The 27,181-nt window shown below is 39.6% G+C and overlaps 1 protein-coding gene across 2 annotated transcripts; it reads right to left on the bottom strand.

Annotated features, from left to right (window-relative positions):
- EHD4 (EH domain containing 4) lies at positions 1-27,181 on the bottom strand. Of its 2 annotated transcripts, none has more exons than XM_064424584.1 (6): positions 26,868-27,181; positions 19,034-19,210; positions 14,583-14,680; positions 10,004-10,416; positions 7,063-7,227; positions 1-4,601 (listed from the first exon to the last, which is right to left on the bottom strand). In XM_064424584.1, the coding sequence occupies exons 1-6, from the start codon at positions 27,101-27,103 to the stop codon at positions 4,062-4,064; spliced, it is 1,629 nt and encodes a 542-aa protein (XP_064280654.1). In that variant the 5' UTR covers positions 27,104-27,181; the 3' UTR covers positions 1-4,061. The 2 variants fall into 2 exon arrangements, with proteins under 2 accessions (XP_064280654.1, XP_064280655.1); XM_064424585.1 differs by lacking the exon at positions 26,868-27,181 and adding an exon at positions 26,154-26,308.

Genomic DNA, 27,181 nt, shown 5'->3' with positions numbered 1-27,181 from the left:
TCAGGTAGTTCAATATTAGTTTATTAAATCAGCAATTTTTATCACTGCTTTCTAAAAATGATTACAAAGCATATTAAAATATATTACAGTATCTGCAAAGAATTTACTGTGTAATAAAAGTGCAACAATAATGAACTTAAAACTTAGTTTGCCTAGTTGGGCAAACTGAAGCACACTGCACAGATCAAGCCTTTCCTCAAAAATCAGAGTGCCTTTTAAGTGAAAACAGTGTTTAACAAAAATATTAGAAAAGGTGAGCATGTAAAATAGAAAATTAAGTTCATGATCATTCCTCAGTGCTAAGTTACACATATCCATCAAACCATACACGTCAAACTCTGCTTGAGATCCAACAACTTAAAGACCCATAAAATGAGTGCACATATTGAAGAGAAGAAAGTGATAGAAAGAAAAGAGGATGCATTTCAAGTGCTGGCATAAAATATTGAAAGCCAGGGACCACATACCTGCTGCTTTGAGACCAGGTTCCACACAAATCCACAGCACACCCAATTAACAAATGGGACCTCACCCTGACTCAAAATCTTTGTAAACTCTCCAATTTCAAGCTGTCACAGCTTTCAAGTCTTTCAGTGTCCTGTATTGTGGTTAGGAACTGTAGCCCCACATTTTCTGTTCCAATCTGCAACAAAAACTCATAATTTCTGAAGGAAGAGAACTAAGGTTGTAAATTGAAACTGTGTTGTGGAATAGTTGGAGAAAATCTAAAAGCAGCAGTTTCTATTTTACTTTAAGATAGTAGGCTACATCAGTGGGCACAGATTTCACAGGGTGAATTACAGACAGCTTTGAATAATCTTGCAGAAAATGTTATTAAAATCCTAGGCATAAAACGTCCAACCAACTCAGCATCTTCACCCTTCTTCAGCAGACATTAGGAACAAACTGAACACCAACGATTACCGCATACTGCTGTTAAAATAACTACTTAGAGCATACTATCCTGAGAGAAGGCAATCTGCTCACTTCTCATGCTTCTAACACATGGATTCACCAACTCCCCAGAACATTATCCAAACACTAGTGTGTGGCTGGTTTAACTGACCAGGGTTGCAGACAGCCAGCAAGGGAAATGGGGGAGGCCCATGGACCTGTGAGGACGTAGTGAGAAGGGAACCCCTCCCCTGAGCAACAGCAATCTACTCCATCAGTTTAGTTGTGCAAGAAACTGCTGTTTAAAGTTCCCATGAAATGTATTTTATTCCTATCATCTAAGTGTGATGCTACTTCACTGTACCACATACCTAGAGATAGATTTATGTAGCTGTGGATGCCAACCATGAAACACTCCTATTTCTCCACACAGCTGGAGAAAATCCACCTCTACTCCTATACATGCTTCATGCATTCATCTTCCAAGTTCTACAGGAACACAAAGCAAAATACTACAACCCCATCTAGGCAAACTTTTTTTAACTTATCAAAAGGATGTATTTCAATTTGCCTTAAGACCAAGCTAGCATATTGTCACAGATACTGAGGAACAGCCCGTGTTCTCCATTTTACTACCAACAAAACTAGAAAAATAGAATAAAACCACTGAAACTATCCTGCTCTTCTCAGTGAAGGAGGATATTTCTAATGGCATGGGATCACATGGCTCCAATATGTCTGGAGCATCACCCCTGGAAGCTACATGTGGTGGGAACTCAGGCAGGAGTCCCCTGCTGCAGCCCTGTGCTGCTGCAAAGGGAGGTAAGGCAGAGTTGAAAAATCAGCAGCTTCCCAGATCCTCTCAGCTTTGCCTACACTCCAGTGGTCACAATACACAAGCTTGCATTCTTTCTCCTGGTGCCTTTCCTGATTAAGCTAGTCACTAGTACTAAGCTGGTCAGTAGTGTATGAAGTGGTACTGACTGCAGACACTACCCACAAACAAACACACGTTACTACTTCTGCAGCCTTTTTCTCTTTCTTAACACCTGCAATATCTATAGACTTTTTTTTTTTTCAATCAAAAATAAATTACATAGAAAATAGTTACTCTGCAGATGTACAGTCACACAGGTAGACTCAGTGTCAAGTTTCACAGCTCTACTAAAGTGCACAGAGATGCACTAAGGTTAATTTGGCTCCTAATTTAGGTCTAACAGAAATAAAGTTGGTATGCTTGAATGATAGGAAAAACACCTAAGAATTAAAACAAACAAACAAACAAAAAAAACCCCAAAAAATCAAGTCCTCAGAACAATACAGCTATGCCAGGACATCCTTGATACAGGCCCAGAAACCTGGCAAGGTAAAGGTGGTGTTCTGCCATTACTTAAAATAGCATCATTGTTTTCCCATGCAAGAGCCCTGACAAAGTTCATGGAAATTGCACTGCAGAATAGAACAGATACAGAAAGATGAGAGGTCCAGAAAGATGTGAAGTATTGAACCTGACAACCTACAAATACATGATTTGGAAAAAGAAGTTGAGGCTTTTCCTAGATCACGTACAAAACTGAACATGGAAGTGTGACTAGAACCTTAACTGGGAGATAATATCCAAACTATTTCCTCCCCACCCCTACTGCAGGGATGTTAAAGCACTTTTTGGCTTGCTCTGTCTCAGAAGGCATTACTGCTGCCAGTTACTGAGACTTAACAAGAAAGTGCTCAAAACTACAGTACCTTTGATGTGTAGGGTCTTTCCTATTACAAATGGAATACAAGTCAATTCCTGCTCATACACATAGACCAGAAGTGGCTGCCAAATTTGATTTTAGGAAAGAACTGGCCCTCCCTGAAAGACTCAAGTTCACAGGGCCAAAGACTTGCCTTCATTTAAGGTACTGATAAAAATCAGTTGTAAGCAGACAGTATGTTCAACTTTGATTGTGTTTTGCTGGAAAATAAATGTTTATTAAGCATCCATTCCTTTCACGGATTGTTTTCAATAAAGGAATAATATTTGGAGGAATGAGTCTGTCATTTATTACAGTCAATGTAACAGTTCCTGTTAGCCTCCCCATCCTTCAAATCTGTCACCATGAGAATTGAATCTGTTTTGTGGTTGTCAGCCACGTGTTGGCAAAGAGTTAAAATTTTTTCTTAAATATATTATATATTAAAAAATAGACATAACTGTATAATTAGCTGTAAATAGAAATTAAATACCAATGAAAATAACCCAAGACAATTTTATGTGCTTTGAGGAGGCTGAATTTGAGCAATACACCTTTTCTGAACAGAAAGTGAGGCATAATTTCAATGCAAACATGGTTTTTTCAGTTTAAGAAACCATTCTGCTGTCACTGAACCATTCAGAAATTCATGGTTTGCAGAGAAGCTAAGCTTAAACTGCAAAGAAAACTATAAATCCAAGGAACAAAAGAGATCTCAGTTCTTCTAATGATAATACTGAATATATAGTGCTGTGTAAAACTGAAGAAGCTATTCTTCAGATAAGACACAATGACAGATTGAAAAAAAATTTAGTATTTTGCAGTTCTAGATAGAATCTGAAGTTTTAAAACAAGTTTGCTTATACTCTGAGCACTTATGAGACTCTCCTCATTATTCTTCTATTTTTTTCTAACTCCAATTGAACAATAAAAAGAAAGAAAAGGATTTCCTTTTATATCAGCCTTTTTTTAGACTATAGATATACTTACATTCACTCAATGGCTTAAGTACATTTTTAGCATCTAAATATTCCTTGCATATTCAGGTGAATTTAACACTTTGAGCTTCAGTGTGCTATTTAGAATAGTTTAGAGACAGGGTTGATAAGTATTTAGGTTTGGTGAAGGTCAGCAAATTTTATGCATGTTCTTTTCTGCTTTATGGTTGTGAAGGCAGCAAGACATGGACACAGGACTACAGAAACATTTTCACCTTATGACAGAGCTATTATAAGGCACTTGTGATAAGCATGTCTGAGTGAAGGTCAGCAGGGACAGTGACACGAATGTTTCCCTGCTGCCATGCTTGTAACTTCAGTAGCTTGCGTGAAATGTGCTATGAGGTTTATGGATCTAAGCTTAACTTCAAATTTTGGTACTTTCAGCACATTTCCTGTGGGAATTTCAAAATCCTCACTCTTCTTGTATTGCTCATTCTGCATTCTGCTGGAAAGGTTTCCTGTGAGATGGTGGCACCAGGTGGGAAGGTAGTGTGCCCGGCAGTTCATATCCATCCAGTTTAATCTTGATGAGGTGTTTTGCTAATGCAAACTCTTCATCATCCAACATCCCATCGCCATCACAGTCTGCAAGTTTCCAGATCTTCCCCAAGACGCTATTGGGCAGTTTAGAAGTCACCATCTCCTTCTTTGCACTAATTCCAGATATTTTGCCATTGATTGGTGACAGAGTGTAGAAAATCTCATCGTAAGCAGGTTTATCTTTGGCAACAACCCACTCCTCTTCATCAGCTCCTTCCTTAGCACCTTCCCCATATCCATGGCCAAAAGGTCCTGCCATGGTGCCATCAAATGCTCCACCGTGCACCATCTCTGTGGGCATGTTGCTCTCTTCCTGTCTGATTAGGTTCATCAGGGAGGCAATTTTGTTGGCCAGCATGTTATCCACAGTTTCAATTAGCTTTGGTTTCAAAGAATGAAATTTAGTGAAATCACAATTCTCCAACTGCTCCTGTGAATGATACAGTGACAGTAATTAAAAACAATTCCAATACATTGAAAAGTTTAAAGAATGGGCTTAAAATTAAAATAATCAAGTAATAATTCAATTAAAATAAGTATCTTTTGAAGCTGTTTCTGTAGCTGGAACTCCTCTTGATGGAGAAACAAAACACATGTACCATACAACCAATATATTTTATCAAGCACACTAAGACAATTTTGCAACGGTGTATGAGCTTATTTATTAAATTACACTTACAATACAAATTTCAAAGTGCAGTGGATAAAACCACAGCAGTTGATGAATGTTACCCAGCAACTTTCCATTTGATGATTTTTTTTCAAACATCAAAGAAAGCGTGCAAGTAAGTCCTCAGACCTGCTAGCACTTATGCAAGTCTTCAGAGTTAAAAATAAAATCAAATGTTTGCAGGACTGATCTGATTTTATAGATTAGACTTCTTGATTGTGGTTAGGTCAGGAAAAGGTGTCCTTTACCAATAAAGAAAAGCTGAGTTGAGATAACAGCAGCAGTGTTTTATAGCAGTGCTGCCAGAACACATGAAGTCAGATGCTCCCTGCAGAATTTGTGGAGTTTTCATCCTAACACTAGTGAGATGTTTACCTAGGTGATATGTACTATCCCAATACAAGCCCAAGCATGTTTTACACCACAGCATCAGAAAATTAAAAATGCTTTAGGCAATTATTAAATTTTTTCTACATGCAAAATGCTTGCCAGGAAGAGAAAGTTACAGTGGAAAAGGTTAAAAAACTCAAACATCATCACCACCACCACCAACTCCCACCTTCTGTAAAATGATGTTAAATTACTTTAACAAATCTCATCTATCACCTCAAGGAGCTGATCCTATACATATCAAAATGATCATGACATGAGCCCAAGAAACCTGGAGCATGAGGTAAAAACAGTCAGCCAACAACTCTGTTCAGGTGACATTTATACACAATCACCTGATTTACAGCACCTGATCACAATAAATGTATGTAGGGCAATAAATCTCAGGAAATAAAGATCAACTTGCTACTAGTTTTGGCACAATTTTGTTTTCACACAATTTTGCTTTCTCACAGTTTTGCTCCTCATTACCGAAGTGACTGATCTCCTGTACATATTTGCTGCCATCTGCTGCTGAGGCTTAACTGACATGTACTGTAAGTTTGAAAAAGTTTCATCCAAATTTTGTTTCAATATTCAGATCTCTCATTTTCTCACTCTGCATCACAAGCAAAAGCAGCAAGGGAAGAAAGAGTCAACTTTTGCCACAAAATCCCTGTTCAAAGCCTAACTCATGAAACCCTTCCAACAATCCTGCCTGTGAAAACTTAGCTAAAATACATCTTGTGCTTCATCTGTGATTTGCCATCTCATGCCAATAGTTGATTCTCAGGTTAAATATTTTAGTTTATGAAATAAACTTTCTATAGATAATCAGCCAACCATCACTTCTGATGATAGCTGTGCAAGTGTACCACAAGTGCTGTCAGAATGATACATCTGGGAAACATTCTCCATCACACTCATGACTAGTCCATGGTCAGAACAAACTGCAGGCTCCTGATCTCTTGTTCTTCAGCTTTCAAGCTGAATTATCCTCTAATTCAAAGGCCATTTAAGAAGCCTATGATCTGAGATACAAAAATTGCCAACTGATGCTTGAAATCACTAACAAAACATTAGGTGTTTTTCCCTGGGATATTTTCTAACTCATTTCAAATCAGAGAACAGAAATAAATAGGCAAGAAAGTGACAAAAAATTGGTTGAAAGACTGCAGAAAACCCAAAAGAGGAAGAGGCAAAAGGTATTTAAAAATAAGTTGCGAGCATAAACCAAGAACTTCTCTCTTTCCTTCACAGAATACAATCTTAATATGACAGGAAAAAAGCCAAAGACTATTTTAAGAAGCAAGAGGTTTTAAGCTGGACTTTTCAAGTAATACATTGCCTTTATTACTCACTGGGAAACAGTACCAGTAAGAACAGGAATAGAGTAGCGTAAAAATGAACTTATGGCTAAAGATATCTTCACCTACACAGATATTTGATACCATCACAAAAATGACAAATATACCCACATTTAGGATTCAAAAGAAGCCCCGTAACCTATGAGTGTTCACTGCCATTTTATTTGCATAAAGCCTTTAGTACTTTCTGCCAGGAGAGACCAAGCACTGACTAAAAGGACTGAAGGTCAGATATTTTTATTCCTTATTTTCATAGTCTTTGTGTAGTCCTGTATCAGTGAATGCACACTTAGCAAGTTACCATTCTTTTTTGGTCTGTACCACTTCCAAGTCATTCTAATGTCGTCTCAGTCAAATGACTGTCATTTCAACTGCTCTACACCCTAAGCTGTAATGCTGAGATATTCTATTCTACCTTTTCCAATTTGGCAATTCTGCTACTAAGTTAAGAGATATTTCAGTGGAATGGTAATCTACCAGCTTACCTGCATTTTCTTGACTTCAGGGAAGTCCCCTGCTGAGATATGGTATTCCCTTTGGAGCTGTATATAGATCTCAGGCAACTTGTTGATCAGTTCCTTCTTCTTATTCTCTTTCCCAAACACAGAGGGCATCTCTTTTTTCAGATAGCTGATGATATAAGCATGAACCTAAAAAGAAGCAAAACTGAAATCAAAACTACTGTTTACCAACAGTTAGCAGTTTACCGACACTTAGCAGTGGTGTTCCTCACCTCGGTCATAAAAAGAAACATAAATATGTTTCCCTAAGGAAAGACACTATCAACTACGGTTTCTGGAACTTCGTGTTTACAAGAACAGTTAGCTGTTAGTTATTATTAGCTTTTGCTGCTTTCAGCATTCCTTTGAGGGGTAGAGAGAAAGGAAACACATTTCAAGGAAACACAGATGCACACTTGCTCTTTTAAGGAGAAGCTTGGTACAGCATTCTGTGAGTACCAACAGCAAGAGAAAAGGCAAGACCACAAACCCCAAGTCCTGACACTATACACAGAGCTCCAGCCATACTGGTCCATCTGTATGATCTGTAGGTCACATTTGCCACACCAGCCATTGTGGACATCAATGGAATAATTCCTCCAAGTATCTTAAGTGGCAGAGCAATTTATTTAAAGTGATATTGCATTCCTGCCTATTTACTGACAGATAAGTGAGTACCTACAATCTGTATTTATGCAGCCACCTGTGCAGATGATAGAGCAGCCAGCTCCAACAGGAGCAGCATGCCACGGCTGCCTTGTGAAGCCCTAGGGAGAGAAGTAGAGCCTTTCCAGCTTATAAGGAAAGACATTAATTTAGGATGTCTTTAAACACACTGATTCTTGCATTGCCATCAAAATATCCATCCTGCCCACCTTCCTTATGCCTTTATTCTGAACCATTCATCTCTTCTCCGCCTTTTCCCACCAAAAAGATCGGCTTGGCCACAGAACAAACGATCAGGTCCAGAACAGAAACAGTGGTTGCACTTCCTAACTGAGGTGAGCTCACCTGTCCAGCTCATTGTGTGGATATTGATACTCATTTTGCACACAAGAGGGAAGGTACCAGAGCCTTCTTTTAGAAGTAATGCTGTCCTAAGCTCTAACTACTGAAGGATCACTGCAGTCAAATGACCTCCACAACAGGATGTCTTTACAGAACTCAGGCCCTTGTTCATTTAAAAACGAGCATAGCTATCCACAAAACAGAAGTTACGATTTTCACACACACAGGAAAAAAAAAAGAGTTAGAAATTAGATATGTCTATCAAACTGTTGAGCAATAAACAGGTGAAATTCTGAAGACTAGGGGAAGACAAATCACCATTAAAAAGCATCAGTAAAACAAGTGATTGGCCTGGTGTTGTGTAAGTATAATACTTAATACCTAACCATGACAGAATGTGTATTATAGCATTCTACACAAAACTTACACAATCTGCACAAGGCAATTGCTCTCCCATTCATTGCCTTATTTGTCAAGGAAGAAACAGAAAAAAAAAGTTTGTTTTAGAAGAAAAATTATTGTAGCCGGTTTTTATGTGCACATCTTAAGTTCACAAATTTCACACAATGACAATTCCTTATATTTAAAAAGAGTGTATGCATTTTAATCGCAAATAAATTTACATTTCTGTAGAGGAGAAAAAAACTCCAGATAAAGAAGCATAAAGCCATGAAATTTTCTATAGAGTATAGATATAGAATTTATTTCTCCAGAATTACAGAATGGCTTCAGTAAGGGTATTTTTAAGAGCTTTTATAAATAATTCTAAGTAATTTTATGGAAATTATGTCTAAAATAATATTTCTATCAGACCCAGAAAAGTATGTTTATAATTCATAAGCACTAACAGTTTCACATGTGTATTCTAAGTGGCCTAAGGTCTGCCAGTATGCACATGTGTTTCTTGTAGATAAGAACAGTCCCCATCTTCAAAATGGGATAGTGAGTCACAGGACTTAGGGGAAAAAAAAAAAAAAAGCCCTAATGCCCAAATCTGACAGCATGTTAAAGAGTTTGCTTTTGTTTCTGTTGACTGTAAAGGCTTTAGAAAACATTAAGAAGAAGGTAGCACAGAAATAGGGTAAAAGAAATCCCACACTCAATGCTGTAAAAGCGATTTTTGACTGTCAGTACTTTGAGAGCAGTTTGGAAGGCAGAAAAATGACACTGGATTACATTGCTGCTTTCCTGCAGATAAACAGTTTATTCCCCTTCCGGGACTGTCTAACATACCCCTAAGACCACTGTGTATTGTGTACCTTTATCAATTTTTATTTTACATTTCATAGAAATATCTAAAAATTACTCAGCTGACACTCCTTCAATACCAAAATGATTGTAACAAATGAAAACAAAATGCTGCCAACATTTACAAAACAGAATGGATCTGAGGTTGCTCTGGGATCAGAGCAACTTTTAACGCAACATTATTGTGATTTTAAATGGAATTTTCACAGAAGTAACTTCTAGAGGGTGCCATAAAGCTCAGGCCACAAAACCCCCCCAAAACCAACAGCCCCCTTCGTTACCCCCTCCAACCCCCAAAAATAAGCCACCAAAAGTCTATCTTCATATTCATAAATTTAAATAACCAGCACAGGTACACATCCCCAAACAACTATTCATATACTGATGGATTTGCAAGTCCTCTTCATTTCTGATTAGTAGCTCACATTAAAATATGTTTCAAGGAAAATGCATTTGCTTCGATAACTGCACAGGAAATTAGAGCTCCTGTCTTCTACCAATAGCTTTCCTCAAGTGTCTATATTTTCCTTGAAAAAGTGAAAATTCAATCCAAGATTAAAAACTGTGCGAAAAAGACACATTTTATAGCAAGAGAAAAAAAGGAAAGGTTGAGAAATGACACACTGAGAGCAGCAGAGACTGCTCATTCAATTTTTTCTTCTCTTCTTACCTTTGCAAGTCTTGCCCTTTTAATGAGATCATTGAGTTTCCTCACAGCAGCCTTCTGCGGGAGACTCTGGATATCCTTGAAAAGATCCTGCGCCTCGGCTTCAAAGAGCCTGCGGTTGTCTGTGTTCCGGAGGGGATGGGCCCAGAAGGAGCCAATGTAGACCCGCAGGACCTCTGGCGTGTCGATCACCTTTCCCAGGGACCACATGAGTGCACCATAGACCCTCATCAGCTGCTGCGTGTCCACTTGGTCAGCCTTATTGAGCACCACTCGGATCTTGTCATCCTGGCCCCGGAATGACTTAATGGCCTCTGAAAACTCATCGGATATATCCAGCTTATGGGCATCAAAAAGGAGGATGATTCGGTCAACCCTCTCAGCAAACCACTGGAGGACTTGGCAGAAGTCATAGCCTGAAGGAAGAACACACTGTTATGGTCTTATCATTCAGAAAAGTGAGTCTTGGAGAACATAGGGTTGGGGACAGAGAACGAGAGGGTAACAGCCTCTGCCTGGGGGCAAAAAGGAGATTTATTACTCAAGAGGACAGTATCTGTGGACAGTGAGGTCAGGACAACTCTATCCTGCATCTCCTTGGACCAGTCTCACTATTATCACCTTCTCTTTTATCACTGCCCTTTTTTCTGTCTCACACCCACATTTGCCTCTTTCCAGGAGTCTGGTTCCAGCACAGCACCCAAGCTAAATAGGGCTGTGGGGCTCTAATCCCAATCTCTCTTCATCACTACCAATATTGGTCACTTTGGTAGCACTGCTTATCTGAATTAGCAAGGAAAATGGTTCAAATGCAGCATTCCAGTGCAAGCTAGCAACCAGAGTATTTGGATTTTAAAACCATTTTCAAACTCATCTCTCCTTACCTTGCAACACTTGCTGTTATTTTTTCCACAGCAGACTAAAAAGTACAATTTACAAGTAATGTGACAACATTGCTGATGGCTTTGAGGACATGACAGGTTACAGAACATGAGCAGTGACCTTTCTGATCACCTGAAACAAGCTTTATCACGTTCTAAAGGAAAGCCTATTCATAGCACCTGTCTAAATGCTTTTACAGGTTCAGCTGGCACCTAATCCACACAACAAACAGTATTCAGGAACACCTTACTCAGAAGTGACACATGTAATCCGCAGAGTCACCACTGGTGATGAAGCTTTGGGTTTGGCATGGATGTGACTCATCTAGTATGAGTAAGGAAGAGCTAAGTATGTACTGGGAGTCTTTTGCTTTAAAAAAAACCCAACAATAACCATTTGCCCCTGAGCTCTTTCCCCATACTCCTTGAAACACTTGCCTTAACTTCACACCACTCAGCCATGAACGAAACACCCCCTCCCTTCCTAAAAGGGGTTCCACCCTACATCCTGCCAGACACTCATTTTTCCTTCCAAATCTTGCAGCCCACGCAGACATTTCTGTCTGCAAGAGCGTGAACATCACCAGTGATGCTGCAGAAGCAGCACTGGGACAGGCATTGTCTGCCCAGGGGACAATGCTGGCAGACATCTGCACATTCTCCTCCAGCCACTTGCACTGCCTCTGAACTGACAGGCAGGAAGCTTCTGGCACATCCTCCTGCCCACAACAGGAGCGGGAAAGGTGTGTCTTGAGACATCTTTGAATGTTGCCCTCTGTGTATATTTTCGACCCTTCAAGAAATCAGCTCCTTCATCTACAGTCTGGATGCTTTCCAGAGTTAAAAATACAGCATGCTGGGAAATAGTGCATGTCCTCTAATTTTATATAGTCCCTTTACTGCCTTCCTGCATGTTAAAATGAAAGCTAATATTTGAGTCCTCTAGGTTTCAGAAGACTTCATCTTACTCCTAGTGAGACAGTGAGACTGTCAAATTTTAATATTATACAGATGTTGCATTCACATGTAGGTAAATAGTTAAACAGTAGCTAGTGAGATGGGAAAAAAACACCAACAGCAAAGAGACAAGGTCTTACACTGAGGCCCTGTAATATTATTCTTCCATCAAATGTTTTAAATAAGAAAAGCTGCAGCTCACCAATGTTAGACACAAGCTAAACTTCTAGAAAGCAGAACCCTCACTGACAGAGACACATTCAGGGATAGCAGAAAACATCTTATATAATCTTGTAAATTACATTTACACACAATAATTTATAAAGTCATCAAAGCAACTCAAACTTCAAAACGTGCTAAATTAGACTTATAGCATAAATATGTCTAAGTCAGACCGACTCCTGTAGGAAGCAGGTCAGACAAACCTTGCTATGTGCAGCATCACAAGTCAAGTTTATGCTCCACAAAACCACCTACATGCAAACTGCATAAGCAGCCCAAAAGCCATTTACAGGAAATGTATCTGACTATGCAGTATTTCAGCCAAGGCTGAGTGTAGTAATTTCTGATCATGATAGCATGGAGTATGTGCATGCAATAAATGCATAGGCATTTGTAGATAACTTCTTCTATGGTGATGCCTAAGTGTATGAAACCTTTATTTAACCTGTCCTCAAAGCCTGGGACTCTGAGAGAACAGTGCTCTAAAGCCAACTCCCAAAACTTCATATTTGGTACAACCACACTTTAAACATGATTAAATCTAACAGCATACAGGAGAACCACACTTTGATAAAAGAACTATGACACGGGACACATTCAAGACAATCTTTATCACATGTAAAAAAATTAATGAAATGCAATCTAATCAAGCTAAAGCCTGTGAAACAGGTAAGAGTTTGAGGTAATCACTGAACTATGTCAAATTAGGTGCAAGTCAATCATATCAAAGTGCAGGCCAGCTAGGCTGTAACAATTGATAAGGCACATACCATCAAGACAAGGAGTTTCTAAACAATAAGGGAACAGGAGCCATGTTTTGTTAAATCACAGGGGCAATTTTAGATGGTGGTGAAGAGTCACGGTCCTTCAGGCAACACAGGACTACCAGTGAAACACAACCTGGAGTGAAAAACAGTTCTGTACTGCACTTGGAAGTCTAAGACTTCCACAGCATTACCCAATGGTCTTAAATTTGGTTACATAATTGCTCACTTTTTCAGTGGCATATTAATATAATACTTTAGTTTTCTGCTCATTTCATGTTCCCTTTCATACTATTATGGAAGTGGCAACAGATACTTGAATGCTGCGAAACATAATTTTCTCCTGATCTAATGAGCAAAGAAGGGGTAAGATGCACCTAGTTTTAACCTGAGGAGGAAAAAGGGAGTGAGAATCTGCAATGGAAAAGCAGACCACTGCTGATTTTATCAGACTGTGTAAACTGGGATCTAATTATTTTGTGGACATTTTATGAGAAGATTTTTTCAGGACTAAAAATCATTAGTTATACATTAAAGTTTTCCTGTCTGAAATCAGAGTGCCAACATGCAGTATTTGTTTTATTTCTGGTTTCACAACATTCAAGTCTTTGCTTGCAGAGATGTAGAGCTCTCATGCTGTTCATCTCTATTTCACCAACACATCACATAAAGGAAAGCCCAGCACCTTCCCCTATGATGAATGCTTTACATGACTATGAGTAATAAAGAGGACAAAACATCACTGAACAAAAAAAACCAGAAGCATCTGGTAGACCAGTTTATTAGGTAAGCATAATTTAGATTATAGTCCTAAAAAGCTAGTCCCTTATTCTGTCAGTTTATTATAAAGACAAGGCTATTGTTGCACAGCTGCCATATATTGTGCTTGTACCAGGACTTCCTCAAAAAATTCCAGGTGTGATACGGTAAAGAATTGTTTATTTCCTCTGACAGAGACATGAAACACAAGTTTCCATTTCTTAAGCAATGACCTGAAAACAGAGGGCAGCATAAGCCACACCCTGCATCAGTACCATTTACAAATCCACAGAAACCCTCACACACTCAAACGCAGCTGAAGAATGCAAGGAAGAAAGTTGTTTACATTACACTGTTCTGTTTAAATACTTTCTCAAGACAGGCTAATGTTTAAAACAGCTTGATAAACAATGCTCAGTTCTCTGCAGAATTTTCATATTATTAAAAATATTCTCATTTGCTCTTTCTCCTTCTACAATTTGACTTCCTCCTTTGACTGTATTATATTACGGCATGACTGAGCAACCTTAAGAAGCAGCTCTAGCAGCTGTGCCCACAAAAACCCACCTTATTTATAGCCCCATACCCAAATTTTTCAGACATGACCAACCTACAGCTCTCATGAAACACTTCTTCATTCATGAACTTCAATAGTATATATAAGAGCCATTATTACTTCATGGAAAGCAATTAAAATGATCAAAATAAGGCTTTTTCTTGGGAGTGACAAAGCACTAATTAGTCAACAGACCATGCAACTGTAGCCATTTGCAGCCATAGCAGCAGGATGACAGACATACCAACTCCCACCAGCTCTCAAGAGAAAAAATTCCAAAGCTGACATCCAGCCTTAAAACATGGGTTTGACAGGGCTTGCAGTACAAAAGTATGGGACAGACCACCATACAGCACCACTAAAACAGGCTCCCCAGAGATTAGGATGCTGATTTGTCCAGCAGAGCAGAAAAAATTTAGTGAGCTTGGTGCTCTGCAACTCACCTCTGCTGATGCGCTGCTTCTCTCCAGAGAGAATGCCAGGGCTGTCAATGATACTGATGCTCTTCAGGACCTCGTTGGGTAGCTGAGAACACATGAACCTGCAGGAAAGGAGGGAAAAAAACTCATTAACAAAAGCTCTAACTCGCATACAGATTGTCACTTGAGAGCTCCCCATTATATATCTGAATTTAGAAAGACTCAAGTGAGACGCAAAACAGTTTCTGAATCCTGGCAAACCTCTGTGTTTCTCAGCCATACATGTTTAAGAAAAATTATGAAGAGAGCTTCTTAAAAAACACCCCAAAAAACCCACAAGGAAACCTTGTAAAACTGTACGTCTAAGTGCTGATAAGACTTCAAATTTTGTAAGAGTTGACAACTTCGGCTGTAAATTCAACATTGAAAAGACTCCATTAAACCCATTTTGCTAGCACCAAAATTAGTATACACGAGAGAAAATTCTTTGTCTGCTCCAGCTCATGCCCAGACTCAAGGACTGAAAAGGGAAGGAAGCAGAAAGCCACACTGACAATATGTTTATGTTCCAGTCCTGCCACATCTCCCTCTTGCCTGATTTAGCAGTGTTGGAGTGATCCGTACTCCCTAACCCACCGCTCTCCTCAGCTGGGGCACCAGTGAAAAACACCAGTATTTCTCTCACAAACCCAGCCAAAACTATCACACTGCCAGAAGCAGGAGTTCAAATTACACACAGTATGCTCTAAACAATGACCTCCTGCCTCTGCAACAGGAGGCAAATTCAATGGTGGTATTACAGAAGAATAAATAATTGACGAGGACTGAGATCTGTACAGAACACTTGCTGAGTAACTTGCAAGCTACAATGATGCTTCTGTGATAGTTAATGACTGAAGAACTTCACTGCCCTTCATCGTAACCTGCCTTTAAGAGATTTGCATAAGAGTTTAATCTTCTTATCAGGGAGCAGCTGAAGTTACTAACCCACCCTCCTCCTGTGAGGCTGCCCCACACAGGGTTCAGCTGCAGCCTCAAGCTCCAAGATGGGGTTGCCCTACATCAATCTATGGCTTCACAAAGCACACTGCCTCAAAAAACAGGGTACCACAGACAGGAAATTGTAACTGTGCTGAGGTCAAACAAGATCTTTAAGACCTTGGATGATCTGAGTTAGGAAGAGTTCAACCAGTCAAGTATCAGATACAAAATGTAAACTATATCAAAGTCTAGATGGTATTTCATACAGTACAAATTATTCAAAGAAAATTGAGAAGAAAAGTCCTAACACCTCACTTCACCTTGTTCTGCAAGAGACCTTGTAGCAATGAACCTTTAACAAAAGCACACAGTGGTGCCTTCTTGGCTAAAACAGAAATGGCAGCATCACCTGCCTCTCCCTGAAACCCAAAAGGGCATAAGGAAACAGCAACCATCTAAGCCTGATAGAACCTGAGGCTATGTAAACATAATAACACTAGAAAGTTTTCTACTAGCTTAGGAAACATTTTTGAAAGAGTAGTGAGGTACTATTTGAGAAAATTACATTATTTGAAGTTGCCAAAACCTAAAGGCAGTGCTATGTCAAAGCAAAGACATTATGTGGAAGCATAATTGATGTGCATAAGTGACAAAGAAAACACATTTAATCATGTGAATCATTACAAAAATACATACATCACTAGTATGTACAGCATGAAGTAGCTTGCATGTATATTTGAAGACTGAATTTTCATGTATATTTTTTCTTATCACTTTCATCCAAACTTAGAAAGTCCAGTGCTTGTTCAGTATCACCAAGAAGTTTCTAGGCCTATCTTATGGAAAGAAAGGCACTGTTATGCAGCTGAACAATACAGCAGTGTCTTGGCTCATGCACCACCCGAACTGGGACAGCTGGAAAAGACCATGAGATAAAATAGAGAATTACAGCCCTCAGAAATGCAGACATTGCCATCTTTGCAGCAGTCACTGGTGGCAATGGGAAGGAGATAAATAAACACATGAGTAAACACAAAGGAAATAGAAACATGAACTCAGAATTAACTGCTTGTTAGCTTTCAGAATATGTCCATAAGATAAAGATGAAAGATGGGTTAAAAATCTTGCCTCACACTAGTATTTTAGACAACTGCAATGACAGTGGTATTTGAATATCTCTTTTCAACGCTGAGACTTATTTCTTAACATACCACTTCATGCAGGTCATGTAAGTGCTACATCACAAAAAACAGAACTACACACTATCCACCTGAATGAGAGATTAAAAAAACAAAAGTGTTACAAAAACAGTTGCATGAATGAGATTACTGTAATTTCTTTTGACACATCACAATAGACCAGGACTATGCATTTTTTCTCAGTAGCACTAATTTATTTACATGATTTCCTTAATGTAAATTACTGTATAATGCAGTATTCTTCCCTCACCAGCATTCAAGGGCACACTAGGTCCTGTTCCCCTTCAGCTTCCTCCCCAACTTTTTTTAAAAGTATACAGGATATGTAAGAGTTTAATAGAAGAACACCTCCCACAAGCAGTGAGATACAGGGATAATTAGAAGGGGTCATGGAGAAAGACAAAAGCAAGGTAACATCAATAAATTAATGCAGCTAATTACTAAGTACAAGCCTTGATTGTGATACCGTGTTCTTGCTCGCTTCATTTTTTCCATTACCTCAGTCCCTGTTTCCTGTCATTTGGATTGTTAGACTTGGATGAAAAGGATACTGAACTTCATAGTCTACGTGTTCATAGCCTTAAGTTCCTCCAAAAAACAAAACACTAGGATTGGGAAACCATTTAAAAAATAAAATGAGGGGGGTGGGGGGAAACAGAGAGAAGTCTATTAAGGCAGGTGTGAAAAATTTAATATCGGATAAAAAGAACTGTGAGCATGGCAAAGGAGAGAAGGAAAAGTAAAATATGTACTATGATTACAGGTAATCTGGTAGGAACTCAAAAATACTGAAGCCTAAGACAATTTCATCCAAGTGAAGTCACAAAGAGGAAGGAGTTGGTAAGTTTTGAAAAATGCTAGAGAAAGATAAGAACCCAGATCTCTGCTGAATAACTAACGAGTAAGTGTGACTGTTGGGGAAGATAAGGGTGCTCACAGCACCTCAATACAACAATATCACAGTCACCAAAAGAACTGGATTAATTTGGTCAGTTACTTGAAAGTACATCTTTTTAGCTAGCCAATAGTTTTGCTTGCATAACAGTCAGAACCTGACACAGCTGGTTAGATGATTTAGGCAAAAAATTGCACCACCACTCATCCAAACAAACACATACCATTATGAAATGTTTTGTGCAAATATTTCAATATTATGCAAAATACAATTCATTTTTTTTAAATTATAAGTATATTAATTTTTTGTAGAGAGAGCACAATGCTGAGGAATGGGAGAAACAGAATAGTGATCTGGAAAACAGAATTCAGCCAATCATCTCAAAATTGTTATTTGAAATGGCACTTGGCTACAGTTTCCCACAGCACATATTCTTATCTCTGCAAAGCGACAGCCAAGCCAACTGTAAGCAGCTATAAACTTTCTTCTTTGAAAAAGCACAGCAATAGATAAAATTGTACATGATGAACTTTTAACACGCATGCCAATATTTATCAGCCAAACAGGAAAGTTTATTGTTAAAAAGAACCAATTTAGATTAATTGGCTTGAAAAGTGAGGCCTCCATGTCAAGCTACCATCAAATACAGGAAGAAAACAAGGTGATTGCTCAGACAATAGGAATGGAGTTATTAGCAACTAACTTTCAACTGAAAATATTCAGCATGCTACTTAAATTTACTATCAAAATGTTCACAGCCCCTGAACAACTCTTCCCTTTTTATAAATACACAGCAGAAGCTAACACTATTTCCCTGGTCTTTGGAACTACCTGAACACCCAGGTAGTTAATATTAAACACTTAACAGCTTGAGCTTTTATTATCCATGGAGCACATTCAAATCTTTTCCTTCTTGTACCTCTTTTTACATATCCCAGCAATTCACAATTTTAAATAGCTATACCAAGATATCCAGTGAAATCAGTGGAAAGGAACAAGAGAGCACCAAAGGGAAAATACTAATTTATTTTCTTTTATTTTTTTTAATGGTAGTTTTAATAAAGAGTACTAACCTATCAGTTTTATTGAGCAGAATTTTTGCATAAACTTATCCCGAGTTCTGCCTGGTGTCATGGCTCACAAGTAAATCACCCAGTGGATCATTTCTACGATTTTCTGTGAACTGGTTTTAGCAACTATTTTCTATTCAGATAACTGACTATCTGTATCATAATGCCACCCTACCTACTACTGCCTTTTTTTTCATTTAATTCACCTGAACTGCCACCATTCCTGCTTACATTTCAATATTTAGTCCAAGCTGTTCAAAACAGAACGTGCCGAAATTTAAATTATCAGAAAATGTAATCATCAGAAGACAGAAAGCAAGATGATCTCACCTGTTCAGGAAAGCATTTCCAAAGCGGCCGAGTTTCCGGAATGGCTTCTTAGGATCAACAACCAGGGCATTTCCAGGTACATTTCCTTCTGTTTCTCCATACATTACAGCAATAAAGGAATCTGTGGTAGGCTCTGGACCAATCCTCATGCCTGGAAAGTCTTGCTCAAGCAGGTACCTGGAGGTAGAGAACACATAAATGTATTTATACATAATTGGTGTACTTATACTTTAATATTCCAAAAGAATGAATGATTGGGATCCATGACAAAAGCAAATACCTACAATTTGCTTGAAAACTCCCAAAGATATGCATATTCTATAACATTAAGATTACATTTTTCCTTTGTTTCATTATTTCTGTTAACTGGGGAAGGAGGAAGAGAACCAAATTAGTTTTTCACAACGTCTAGGTAAAAGGAAAAAGTAAATCCCTTTACAAATAGTGCGGAAAGCACTCCCTCAACCATTTAAGTGGATGCTTACACCAAAGATCCGAGTGCTGTAGGTTACACTACAATACATGGCTGCTTTTCTGACTAGGTTTTCAAACCTATACCAGTGCTGCTAGTACAAAAAGGGAATGGTTTGAAGCTGCATGTGAGCAGATTCAGCTGGCTGACAGATCCAACCCTTTAATCAACTTGGTATGATCTGATCTCACTAAATTTAAGTCATCCTGTCAGAGGCAAAGAGAACCATTATGAGACAATAAAATTTTATCTGTTTGGGAGTGAGGAATTTTTTTTTTTTCTTTTGACCTGCACATCAAAAATTAATTGTTAACTAAGTCAGATCTGCAGAAATTTAGGCATAACGCTAAAGTACTTCCAAAAGGCGCCAAGTCAGGCAGGGCTCTACCACCAGAAACCATCTTGCACCTCCCCTTGAGTAGCTCACTGACAGAAGATATGGCACATACCCAGAGGGCCTTGACTTTCCAGACAACAAGGTCTGAAATGAATTTAGTGTGTATTTAAGTATTAAAACTTAAGGGAACCAGGGCATTTATTTACATAAAAAGTCTGTCTGCATCCCTTCACAGATGGCAAGTGTGAAGTAAAAGCAGCCCCAGGTCCTTGGAGCAAACCTCCCTCCCCTACACATTCTGTGACAATGCCATCCTTCACAGAGACACAGACAACACTGCTCAGCTTTAAAGCAAGAGTGTTATTGTCCTCAGTCACAACAGCACCATCTTGGCGCCCAAGACTAAAACAAAATGTTTTCAATGTCACCCTGCAGTTCTTACAAAAAAACCCAAAACACCACAGTATACTTTTAATCAAGTATATTTTAACTATTTACATAATCAAAACATGATTTACAGAATTTACATGAGAATTTTTCTGCAAGCACAGGTGGTGGTACTGCATGCAGCAACAGCACTGGTTACATTTTAGTGCATCTATATTAATGCTGCTCTTTTAATAAAGGTTTATTCTGGACTTAATCCAACAGTGCTATGCCTATTCTGCCATAGCTTCCTAAATCAATACTGATTTGAGAGGACTTGCTGGCTGCTTTTGCTGCAAAAAACATTTTAAGTAGTATCTATACTTGCTGAACAATCTCTGTTTTCAAATAAAGTACCCAAGCATTTCCAAACTTTATAGATCAGGACACAGAAGCTGAATTTAAGGAACTAATTATGTGTTACATATTTCAGTCTGTTTTCCACTAGTCTTAGCAAATTGGCTCCAATTAGCTCAACCTATGATCAGAGAGCATGGAACAGTTATTTACGTGAGATTTCCTGTAACTTTCTGCTTCCAAAAAAAGAAATTAAAAAATGCCAATACTAAAACTTTTGAGGAAGGAGGAACATAAGACAAATCATGCCAGAACATGCCAAAGTCAATCTGTTTTATCTGAAAATAAGCTGTACCTAATGCACAGTAACAGGGAAATAAAACTGACCCATCTCCAAAAGCAAATAAAACAACACTCAAACCTCTCTGCGCACACAGGTTTATAAAATGCAGCAGATCCCTCACTGTACAAATTAAATAATGAAATTATCTAAATGAAGTGAAGAGCAAAACTCCTTTAATTGCTCACCAGTTGAAGCCCTCACGGAAACCCAGGATTTTCAAGTGTTGTGGCAAAGAGCTAAACACCTGAAACACGAGAACTGTGTTCCCAGCTCTTCAGAGAACATCACTGCACACCAGAGTTCTCTAAAACAGGATGCCAAGGCTAGCTCACAAGAGCCACTAAAACTTTCCAACTTGGAGTTATCCATGGCTTTGATTTTGAAATATCAATTATATTTTTGTCTTCTAAAATAAAGTTTTTAACTTGCCATGATAAAAAGTTCTCTTTCAAACACTGCTTTTCTTCATTGTCCTTCTTTTAAAACACAAGAGGTCTCTAAGTGACTTGTAAATAAGCTCTTCTGTAGATACAAATTGTCATTCCCAGGCTTCTGCTGACAGAGGTACCAACTCATAAGGTGACAGACAACATATACAAGGAGATCTCCAAGAGCAGCAGTGAATTACATATATTGAATCAGAAGCACAGGAGTGAAGTCCCACATCCCAGGTCAAGGAAAACTACATGGTGGGATCTAAGTGCAGGAGAAGACACCTCAGGGTAACAGGATAATTGCCATCTATCATAAGCTCATAAATTATGGCATGATTATGGAAATTCAGTGGTGACAGTCTTTTAGATTCCTAAAAAAGTAATTTCATGGCCCATTCATGAATTTGTAGCACGTCTAAAGAGTTACAAGTACGGAATACCCTTCACGATTTCCAACATCTCCTTCTGCTGCTCTGAACTTCATAGTGCACATTCCGATTAGCAGTTTACTGAAATTACTAAACCAGAATAAAATTCCACCGAACTGCAATGATACTCCCAAGTTAATGTCATAAAGGCAGCTTTAAAAACCAGGCTTTTATAGCGATAACAATCCAGGAAGGCAAGACCTCCTTCCAAATACCAAGCCCCACCCAACAGTCACAATGCTCTGCCTGGTACAACTATTAACAGACACAGAAATCACTTTGCAGCACAGGTATTTTCCATTAAGATTGGCTCACAATTGCACATCAAGAATTAGTACAGACTAAAATAAACCTCTTCTTGAGCACTGGCTGTGCTCAAGTGTGATAGGTTTGGCTGGGACAGCAACTACTATGTGTCTGTGTTTTGGATATGTGCTGAAAAGTGTTGGAAATATAGGGATGTCTTCATTACTGCAGAGCAGCACTCATTCAAGGCCTTAAGAATCAAGGCCTTTTCTGCTTCTCACCCCACCCGTGAACAAAGAGTTAAGAGGGGACACAGCTGGGACAGCTGATCCCGACTGACCCAAGGGATGTCCTGTACCATATGGCATCGTGCTTAGCATATAAAGCTAGGGGAAGAAGGAGGGAGGAGACACTTGGAATGACAGCATTTTCTCTTTCCAAAGTCACTGTTATGTATGATAGAGCCCTGCTTTCCTGGGAATACCTGAACATCTGCCTGCCCATGGAAAATAGTGAATGAATTCCTTGCTTTGCCTTGCCTGTGATGCTTTTACTGTACCTATTAAACAGTCTTTATCTTAAGCCATTAGTTTTCTCACTCTGACCATTCTGATTTTCCCCCCATGTCACTGTGCAGGGTGTGAGTGGCTGTGTGGTGCTTGATTGCAGGCTGGAGCTGTGGGGTGGGCTAAGCCACAATGCACTGTATCACACTTCACAGCGTGAAAGAACAGTTTTACTCACCCACACAAAAGGTAAGAGCAGTCTCCTGTAAATTGAAAAGCTGCCAATGTTTCTGTACCAAATGCTTCATTAGCACAGGAAAATACCTGGATTTTCAGCATCTGCAACTACATGCTCCTCTCAGGAATTTTCAGCAGAGAAGAAGTTCAAAAAGGTTCACAGGAAGAATGCTTAAAAATAGCCAATGCCCCAAAGACAGTCTAGATCAAACAACAGACATCCTGTTGATACTTCTCTCTTTGTTTTTACCTGGGCTATAACCTTTCAGCTTTGCCAATAAACATTCATCTAGGTTCCTCTGCAAGATGTATAGCCAGACTACAGGGAACTAGTTTACAAAGTTCCCAGACACAGAAAAGATTACTCACAGTTGCAGATATCCATTATCATCTGAACTATAAATGAATTAGCTAGGCCACACTAATGCACAAAAGCAAGTGAGCCGGACAGAGCAACACTGAACAGGGATACCCTGTGATGCATTGGGAGATACACTCATGGCTCCTTTATAGGGCTGCTCACCTCCATACTACATACTGCATCAAGTATTCTGCTTTTTTTTTAACACAGCAAAACTAGCAGATGTTTGCTTTAGTGTAAGAATTCTGTTCTAAATAATCCAAAGCTTTCATGTAGAGCTAGTGAAGAAGTTACAGCCTTCACCCAAAGAAATTAAGAGGGACCTTCCTCCCATTTCACCCCCAAAGAAACAGATGCAGCTGCACAAGTGATTGCACACTACTTGCAGAGTCCAGACTATGCATACAAAAGGGTGCTTTCACAAAAGTCAGCTCTGGCTGAGTTAACTAGCAGGAAGTTTACAATTTTTAACCTCTGAGTAATACCTGTGAGCAAAGTAAAAGCACAGCCTGGCAATCTGAGGAATTTACTTCTGGTTTGTCTCATGTTGTTAAGTTCTCTAAAAAAACATCACTTCTAAACCAGAATGAAAGAAACTACCTATTTGCATTAACTACCTCCTATCTCTTTTTCAAACAGTACAATTATCCTCTCCTGTCCCCACTTTCCCCACTTTTTTTTCCCCTAAAACAGGCACAAGAAATTGAGACAATTACAGAAACTGCAAGGCCAAGCAGCTCACATGTAAGATAACAATCATCTCTCACCACACTCACAGTTCATTAAACACAACTGGACAAGCATTAACATTTGGATGTATTTGTTTGAATTGTCAGCATTGTCAAATAAGTGAATAAAACTATCACCACACTACACCTTAGACAGCAAAACTGACTGGTTTCACTGCATTGTTCCAAGTGCCAAAGCGGATAAACAGCACTGAGTAAAAAAACACAAGAGCTGTTAGAAACCTGGAAGTGTTTGTTTCCATATCTTAATCCCCAGGGACATTCAGTCACTGGTACATCAGTGTTTTCCATACTTAGTGGAAGGAACTGGGTGGATATGGATGTGTCAGAGGTATGAAAATGTGAAGTTCTCACGATAACGTCTCAATCAAAGTAAATGCCAAATTAATATCTGACAGCTACATAGAATTGTTATGTTCACACATAAAACACTTAAGTAGACCTAATATGCCCTCCTGACTTGAAGTCAAGAAATGTAAACAAAAAGCAGTTTTTAATTATTTATTTAAAATTTAAATAATATTTGCTTATTAAAAGGTTTGGAGGAATAAATCCCCTAGAGTGTTACTTCATCCTAAGAAAAATAATCTAGAACAAATACAGGATTATAACAGTCTTGAGAGGGTATGACATTTTTCCATGGGAGATTCAGCCTGCCAGAGGCTGAATGTATTTCTGGCTGACCTGGCCACTATAATATTTTCCCATGTTTTCTTCTAAGTCTTGCACAGCATACAAGAACTTCTCTTGCCCTTCTTTTTCTCGTCTAAATTGGATTTTGAGTAACAGTCACTGTGACACTATTGTCTAAGTTGCTGCCCATATTCAGTGGAGCATTTTTTCATGCTGATTCAGCCAACTATTATCTATGCTATAGAAAACACTGAGGTAAGGAATGTTGAGCATAGTGAGAGCCTTTAGAAGCAATAAAAGATAATTCTGCTACAGATTTGGGATCTGCAGTCAATACCTGTCTTCTCCAATACCTTGTACAAGATTAAACTGCTCTGCAATCTAGCTAAAATGGGCACAGCAGAAAGGGGTAAGAGGATAAAAAGAAGGGCACATCACAGTAGAAGCCACCTCTTGCATCAAGCCAGGTATTTTAACAAAACACATGAGAAACCATCTTTGAAAACTTCATCTCTGTCAAAATTGTCTAGGCATCTTCATCTGGCACTGACAAATACTTAAAAAAAGCTGGCAAGAGCTGTAATAAAGTATAGGTCCTTTCTCATTCAGACTGTACATCAGTATCAATCAACCCTTTTGCTCAGCATTTTATTGTTAAAGTGAAGAGTTACTCACAAAGCAACAGTAGCAAAAATACACCTAAGGCACTGCAAGGAATACCAATGTTTCTAAGCACAATACTGGCTTGTATTTCATTAAATTTTGAGCAGCTGTAACGGACAGAAAAGCTGAATGTTCATAAATCAAGAACCTGTGTTCTCAAGCAAGGCAAACTCTTACAGGAGAGGAGACCCAGAGTTTTCTAAGAATTGGAAATAACAGAACAATGCTCTAACAGGCAGTGCAAGTTCAAAGTACAAGTACAATGCACATTATTTCTGACCATTCTGCCTCCCTCTGTATTACCTGTGCTCTCCCCATCCAACTTGGTCCATAAGTCAAGTAACGACACTGATCTGGAAATATATACAGACTAACAGGGCAACTCTAATTTTAAAGAAGAAAATTAATGAATATGCCTAGAGAAACGTTGGAAAAACCCAGATCAACAACCCCTCCCACCACTCACCACCTTGTTACTGTCTGTAGAGATCCTGAAACTAAGTTTCTTTTCTTTTAATTACAGCCCTATATCTATTTTTAAAATATTCCTCTGAGCAACAGAGGAATTATATGTTTGTGGGAGTTCAGTAATAATCAGTAAAGAAACCATGTTCGACTTCATGCTTTCAATTAGCTAGTTGTAAAACCTGAAAAGACACGATTAGTTCTGCAAACATCTGAAAAGCTCTCAGGTGATTAAAGGTAAACATCGATCTTCAGGGGAGAGGGGAGGTAGGTATTTTGCCCTGCAAAAAGAAAACAGTGTTACGGAAAGGCTGCCTGTAATCTTTGGAACTGAAAGATAAATATTTGCAAATTTTACAGATGGACTGTAATAAACTTCAGATACAAGCAGGTCAAAATGTGAACCAAGTAACCCCTCAGTGTCTCTTGCAGAGATGGGCAAAACATTAGACTGATTTGTAAGAGGAATGTGAGAGGGACAAACATATGCTAAATATCTACAGATTCACAGCACTGTGCTTACCCGAGATATGCTCCAGCTTCCTAAAAATGAGTTACTAAGAAACTCAGAAATAAGGAATACAGGAAAGACAGAAAATACTACAGCAAGAACAACACTGTTAAGCTGCCTTAGTAGTGATACTGCTTCTTCAATGTAATTGATCAAAATAAAGGCACAAGGAAGGGAAGATTTTCCAGATACCACGTGGTTTTTACCCAAAACTCTTGCCACCTTACTCCTCTCTGATACATCCGACCTGTGCCTTAAGCTACTTTTGGGAAAGAAAGGGGAGGAGATAAGGTGAAGTGATCCCCCATGGCCGGTGCAGTCACACCGTTTTAACACGAAGCCCCTGGCTTCCCTTTGAAATAACTTAGGGATTAAAAGAACGAAGAGGAAGTAGACAACGGGGTCACACTTTCTCAGCAGAACATGAAATAGACATCATATTCTTGAGCAGGAAGCAAGCGGCGAGCTACAGAGCGCGTACCAGGGTGGGGAGCGGCACCGCCCTCGGCAGAGCCCGGAGGCTCCGGCCGAGCCCCGCTCGCTGGCAGCGGGGAGCGCCAGCCCCGCCGCCGGCCCCGGGCACGGCGCTGCCCGGCCTCGGCCCGCACCCGCCGGAGCGTGGGAGGGATTGACCGCAGGCGGCACCACCGCGGGCAGGGGGCGAGCCGGGAGGACCGAGCCGGCCGGGCCGCGGGAGCGGGGCCGCGCACGCCGCGGGTCACCTACCGGATGAAGGTGGTCTTGCCGGTGCTGTACTGCCCCACCAGCAGCACCAAGGGCTTGTTCTCGAAGTCGGCGTCCTCCAGGGCGGGCGAGTGGAACTCATGGAAGCGGTAGTGCTCCTCCAGCGGCAGCAGCTTGCGGAGGTAGAGGTCCCGCAGCCCGCCGGTCACCGTCTGCACCACGTCGGCGCCGCCGCCGCGCTCCCGCCCGCCGCCCTGCTTCCCCAGCCAGCTGAACATCCCGCCGCTGCCGTCCCGCCGCACTGCCACTACACACAGCCACTAAACACAGCCACAGCCGCCGCCGCCGCCGCGCCT

Source organism: Passer domesticus, chromosome 6, assembly GCF_036417665.1.
Source record: "Passer domesticus isolate bPasDom1 chromosome 6, bPasDom1.hap1, whole genome shotgun sequence".
NCBI lineage: Eukaryota > Metazoa > Chordata > Aves > Passeriformes > Passeridae > Passer > Passer domesticus.
The sequence above is the reverse complement of the archived record's forward strand: the minus strand, read 5'-3'. Positions and strand labels throughout refer to the sequence as shown.

Bases quoted from the DNA above. Each gene is read 5' to 3' on its own strand.
- EHD4 (XM_064424584.1), bottom strand. From the start codon at position 27,103: ATGTTCAGCTGGCTGGGGAAGCAGGGCGGCGGGCGGGAGCGCGGCGGC. The intron at 19,211-26,867 runs GTAGGTGACCCG...CTCTACCTCCAG, and splicing joins GGCAAGACCACCTTCATCCG to GTACCTGCTTGAGCAAGACT. The intron at 4,602-7,062 runs GTAAGCTGGTAG...TATCATTCACAG, and splicing joins CTGAAGTCAAGAAAATGCAG to GAGCAGTTGGAGAATTGTGA.